Source organism: Siphateles boraxobius, unplaced genomic scaffold, assembly GCF_051911475.1.
Source record: "Siphateles boraxobius isolate OS27281-9 unplaced genomic scaffold, OSU_SipBor_1 99, whole genome shotgun sequence".
NCBI lineage: Eukaryota > Metazoa > Chordata > Actinopteri > Cypriniformes > Leuciscidae > Siphateles > Siphateles boraxobius.
In genome coordinates, this window is record NW_027509229.1 from 646,478 (window position 1) to 652,500 (window position 6,023).

At 41.9% G+C, this 6,023-nt stretch overlaps 1 protein-coding gene across 2 annotated transcripts in view; it reads left to right on the forward strand.

The window, feature by feature from the left end:
• Positions 1–1,162: 1,162 nt before the first annotated feature.
• Positions 1,163–6,023, forward strand: part of LOC143733367 (IQ motif and SEC7 domain-containing protein 1-like) — a 136,089-nt gene continuing 131,228 nt past the window's right edge. The window contains exon 1 of one of the 2 annotated variants that reach the window (XM_077225059.1): positions 1,163–1,816. In XM_077225059.1, coding sequence (XP_077081174.1) covers positions 1,626–1,816 — 191 coding nt within the window. In that variant the 5' untranslated portion in view covers positions 1,163–1,625. The remainder of the gene's footprint in view (positions 1,817–6,023) is intronic. The other variant, XM_077225060.1, reaches the window with a different exon arrangement.

Consider the following 6,023-nt stretch of genomic DNA (forward strand, 5'->3'; position numbering starts at 1 on the left):
ATTTGAGTGTGATGAATGTTGTTAGTTAGGTTGTTTGTTGGCTGTATGAGACTAACTAAGCTAGATTAACATTAGAATAACATACAGATCATATTCTAACATTTCGTCATGTTGAACTAAATAACATTGATTAGTTTTATGTTCATTTGCTCACCTGTCTAATAAAGTACATGCAACACTCGCGTCTCTGTCAAGTCCAAGTGAGTCGCGGACGTGGAGCTCTCGGCATCTCGAAGATGTTGATCTTCGTTTTAGTCCTCTTTTTGTCTCAAAGTCTGCTTGCCATGGTCTAGAATGTTTAAATAAAACAACAGCGTGAGCGTCCTGCTAGGCATAACGGGCCAGTTGTCAACGTCATGGTTACTATGGCAGTCCGAAGTCAAACCTGGCGGAAACCGAGGGTAACGCGAATATGACGTCATTGGCTGGTGACTCCTCACCCCTGCTCACACGCCCCGTTTCCTTGGTTAAAATTGCAATTTTCTCACGATTTACAAATTGTTTGAAACATTTGGGATATTGTAAGTAATCAACTAAACAAAATATATAACATTGGCCTAGTGGTTTTTGGATATTTTACTGCAAAAATCCTACATATTGTACCTTTAAGATACATTTTAAACTCTTTAAAAAAATGGTTTGTTGTTGGTAAACTTACATTTATAAACATACAATTAGCAAAGAAGATAGATTTAATTTATAACGAAGAAAGCATTATTTTTAGTAGGGTCAGCATCAAATTATCCAAAAAATTATGTCTTTTAGAGTTATAGAAATATCTTGCTGGATATTATCTTTAATTAATGTGTCAATATGTTCCCAAAGTTGTTCAGTATAGAAACATGACCAAAATAAATGATGCAGTGTCTGTGTGTAAGCTAGGCCTACTTGTCCAGATGAGCATCGTGTTTTATATAAACTAGTAAAGTATACAGTAGAAACTAGCAGAAACTCTAGTCTAGGCTATATAAAGTGCTCAGTGAGACGCGTCATCATTCGACGTCATTTTTCAAGATGTCGGCAAGCCCTGTGCTGCTTAACAAACATTAACATTACGTTTATGTAATAATGCCTTCGTTTTTGCTTTTCGTCAGCTGTTTTAAAGCGATTTTGTGTTGCTTTTATTCTTTTCCATAATTTACACAAAACACGATATGCTCATCTGAACGCACATGTGAAGGTGGACTCTGAAATGGGACATTTAATGTGGGATATGTTTGGGATTTGTCCTCGTATGATCTCCAAATGAATGAAGCTGCAGCACTGCAAGCGTGACGCGTCCTTCACGCAATCGTGACGTAGACAACTAGTCGACCAATCAAAGCCTTTGTTTACGCGTGCGGCGGGTTTATTTGCAGTGTTGACAGCAGCTGCGTTGTTGCGTCGCGTTGCATGCGGTTTAATGAGGGTGATACTGCGTCACCATTGAAGTGCATTCTGGTGTAAGGCCAGGGTATTTTTTATTATTCTCTTCTGAACCACTAGCTCCTTCCAGAACTGGAAACTTTATTAATTTAAGCTTTAGTGGGACGCAGAGTCAGTGTTTGACACGAGCATGTCTGAGCGCGGGACGCGCGCTTCTCTCTCACGCGTGACTCCGGGCAGTGCGGGAGAGTGAGGAGGCGATGGCCGAGACTCCGGCGAGCGCTGCGGGCTTCCTGAAGGAGCTCAACGCGATCATCCAGAGCCAGCAAGCGTTGCTGGAGCTGCAGAAGCGGCGCATCGCGGAGCTGGAGCAGCGCGTGTCCGAGCTGTGCGCCGAGAACAGCAGCCTGAGGCACGAGCAGCACACACACCTGCTCACCTGCAGACTACAGTAAGAGTCTGATAACACACACACACACACACACACACACACACACACACACACACACACACACACACACACACACACACACCTGCAGACTACAGTAAGAGTCTGATAACACACACACACACACACACACACCTGCAGACTACAGTAAGAGTCTGATAACACACACACACACACACACACACACACACACACACACACACACACACACACACACACACCTGCAGACTACAGTAAGAGTCTGATAACACACACACACGCACACCTGCTCACCTGCAGACTACAGTAAGAGTCTGATAACACACACACACACACACCCGCTCACCTGCAGACTACAGTAAGAGTCTGATAACATACACACACACACGCACACCTGCTCACCTGCAGACTACAGTAAGAGTCTGATAACACACACACACACCCGCTCACCTGCAGACTACAGTAAGAGTCTGATAACACACACACACACCTGCTCACCTGCAGACTACAGTAAGAGTCTGATAACACACACCCACTCACCTGCAGACTACAGTAAGAGTCTGATAACACACACACACGCACACCTGCTCACCTGCAGACTACGGTAAGAGTCTGATCACACACACACACACCTGGTCACCTGCAGACTACAGTAACAGTCTGATAACACACACACACACACCTGCTCACCTGCAGACTACAGTAAGTCTGATAACACACACACACACACACACACACACACACACACACACACACACACACACACACACCTGCTCACCTGCAGACTAGAGCCCGACCGATATATCGGCGGGCCGATATTATCGGCCGATTTTAGGCATTTTCCTAACTATCGGTATCGGCATTTATAATGGCCGATAAATGAATATTTTAAAAAATGCAGGTACGGTGATTCATGTAAGGGTGGCGCTGCCAATAAAGCACCAAAAAAGCTGTCACAAGAACTGGCAAAAAATAATGATTATGAATACAACAAATATAGCAAGGAGACATTTTAATTGTTTATTAATAAACAAGTGTTTTCAGTCAGTGTCAGCCAAAGATGAAGTTGACGATGCTGACTCGCGATCTTCAGTGAGCGCGCGCCAGAGAGAAATGCACATTTCATACCATTACATGAGTCTGTGTGTCTTTCGTTTTGAATTGTTCTGTTTAAAAGTAGACATTTCAATATAGATATATTTCAATTCTCAGGTCTATACGCTGAGTTTCGGTTCATGAGATGAGCTCCAGTTCACCCGCAGGCGCCTCAGTGTCGAGATTATCTATCGTCTGCTAAATTTACTTCTTATAAATTAAATCCAGGCAAATGGCTGATGAAACATTGATTAAAATTAAGATACAATTAATACAAAACGAAATTCACTTTGAAACGAAAGGTTTTGTGCTTTCTGTTTGATGTCTATGTGAAAGTTTCAAAGCATTAGTGCCGCTTTCAGAGCGCTCACGTCCGTAGTGCTGAACTGTCGCGTCTGTAACATTGTTTTTTCCTCATAAATGCAAACACGAAAAATAAAATAAAATAAAATGAATATTTTATGTAGCCTGTGGAGACTGAGAGCCAACCCTTCTTCATCCGGAGGGTAGTAGCTTGTGATTTGCGCAGTGTAATTCACAGAATTGATTTCTCTGCTACAAGCCTCTGTCACGTATTGTGTGAGCTTGTGACTATTGCAAGCGCGCAGCTGAGAAGTCCTGATTATATTGTCTGCTATATTTAGGCCCTCTTCTTATTTATTAAGGCAATTGGTTGATGAAACATTGATTAAAATGCGTGGCGCGAGCGATCTCCGACAGTAAACTGATTCTGCTTTGTCTCGGGTAAACAGCTGTTGCGACGCGAGCAGTAACGGCCGCGTCCGGTGTAGACACAGTGTTAAAGCTCATTCTGCCTGATAACGCTACGTTACAACATCAAGCAATATTCCAAAAATGTATATAATTATAACACTTTATATAGGGCCATTTTGCATTAAGAGTAGCCTAGTTTCACGTTTAGTACATTTTGCTTACTAATTATTTAAAATAGAATAAAAGTACTGTACATATGTAATTAAAAACGTTTTCATTATGATATTATTCATTTTACTTTAGTAAAAAGATCTGAGTTCTTCCTCCACTGGTAGAGATTAGAGGAATTAAGAGTAAAAATAGAAGATAATAAGGTTTTGTCAGTGACACTTTTTATATATTTATTGATACAAGTTATGACTAAATTAAAAGACAAAGTCGTCGTTAGTGAAGATTATGCAACAGTATTTAAAATATAATATAATATAATAAAACATGCAATGCAAACTAGTTTGGTTACAGCTCAGCTGTATAATTCTGATTCTATCATTCCCCCTGCCTCCATTACATATCTGTGTCACACAAGTGTTTGATTACCACATTTGAGTGATCATTGCAAAACGTGTTTATAAAATATATTTATTCTGTTTATAGCTACTGTGTAAAGTACCCATCAAAAGTTTGTACAAACCAATAGGAAAGTGTCCAAACTTTTGACTGGTATACTGTAATATAATACACATAAATAATATTGCTACTGTATTATAATATACACATAAATAATATCGGCCGATATATCGGTATCTGGCTTTTTTTACTCCCTAATATCGGTATCGGCATCGGCCCCCAAAAATCCATATCGGTCGGGCTCTAACACACACACACACACACACACACCTGCTCACCTGCAGACTACAGTATGAGTCTGATAACACACACACACACACACACACACACCTGCAGACTACAGTAAGAGTCTGATAACACACACACACACCTGCAGACTACAGTAAGAGTCTGATAACACACACACACACCTGCAGACTACAGTAAGAGTCTGATAACACACACACACACGCACACCTGCTCACCTACAGACTACAGAAAGAGTCTGATAACACACACACACACGCACACCTGCTTACCTGCAGACTACAGTAAGAGTCTGATAACACACACACACACACACCTGCTCACCTGCAGACTACAGAAAGAGTCTGATAACACACACACACACACACACACACCTGCTCACCTGCAGACTACAGTAAGAGTCTGATAACACACACACACACACACACACACACACCTGCTCACCTGCAGACTACAGTATGAGTCTGATAACACACACACACACACACACACACACACACCTGCAGACTACAGTAAGAGTCTGATAACACACACACACACCTGCAGACTACAGTAAGAGTCTGATAACACACACACACACACCTGCAGACTACAGTAAGAGTCTGATAACACACACACACACGCACACCTGCTCACCTACAGACTACAGAAAGAGTCTGATAACACACACACACACGCACACACACACTCACCTGCAGACTACAGTAAGAGTCTGATAACACACACACACACACACACACACACACACACACACACACCTGCTCACCTGCAGACTACAGAAAGAGTCTGATAACACACACACACACACACACACACACACAAACACACACACACACACACACACACACACACACACACACACACACACACACACACACCTGCTCACCTGCAGACTACAGAAAGAGTCTGATAACACACACACACACACCTGCTCACATGCAGAATACAGTAAGAGTCTGATAACACACACACACACACACACACCTGCTCACATGCAGACTACAGTAAGAGTCCGATCACACACACACACACACACACACACACACACACACACACACACACACACACACACACACACACACACACACACACACACACACACACACACCTGCTCACCTGCAGACTACAGTAAGGCCCATGCCACACTGGCTGTGTGGCGTGAGCGTGACGTTTCTGTTGCGTGTCAGATGCGTGGCGGCTGCGTCGCGTTTTCTGTGTCTTTGCACACCATCTGCTGACACAGATCACCCTTGTTCGACATATGGGAGAGAGTTTGGAAGCCCTATACTTCGTGTTAAGCATACATATAAAGCCTACTGATAAAGACACTGTCAGCAGTATTGACAGCAAAATAGACTACAGAATATTTCGTTCTGTATTGACAGGTACAATATTTGACAATTGATAATTAGGCTATTTATTTATTTATTTTTAAATTAGGCCTATATTTTGACTGAATTTGTCTAAACCTAGACTTTCAACCATCAAAATGTAATTTATTAATATGTATTAGTGTACAAAATAACATATAAACATCTTTTCCTAATCT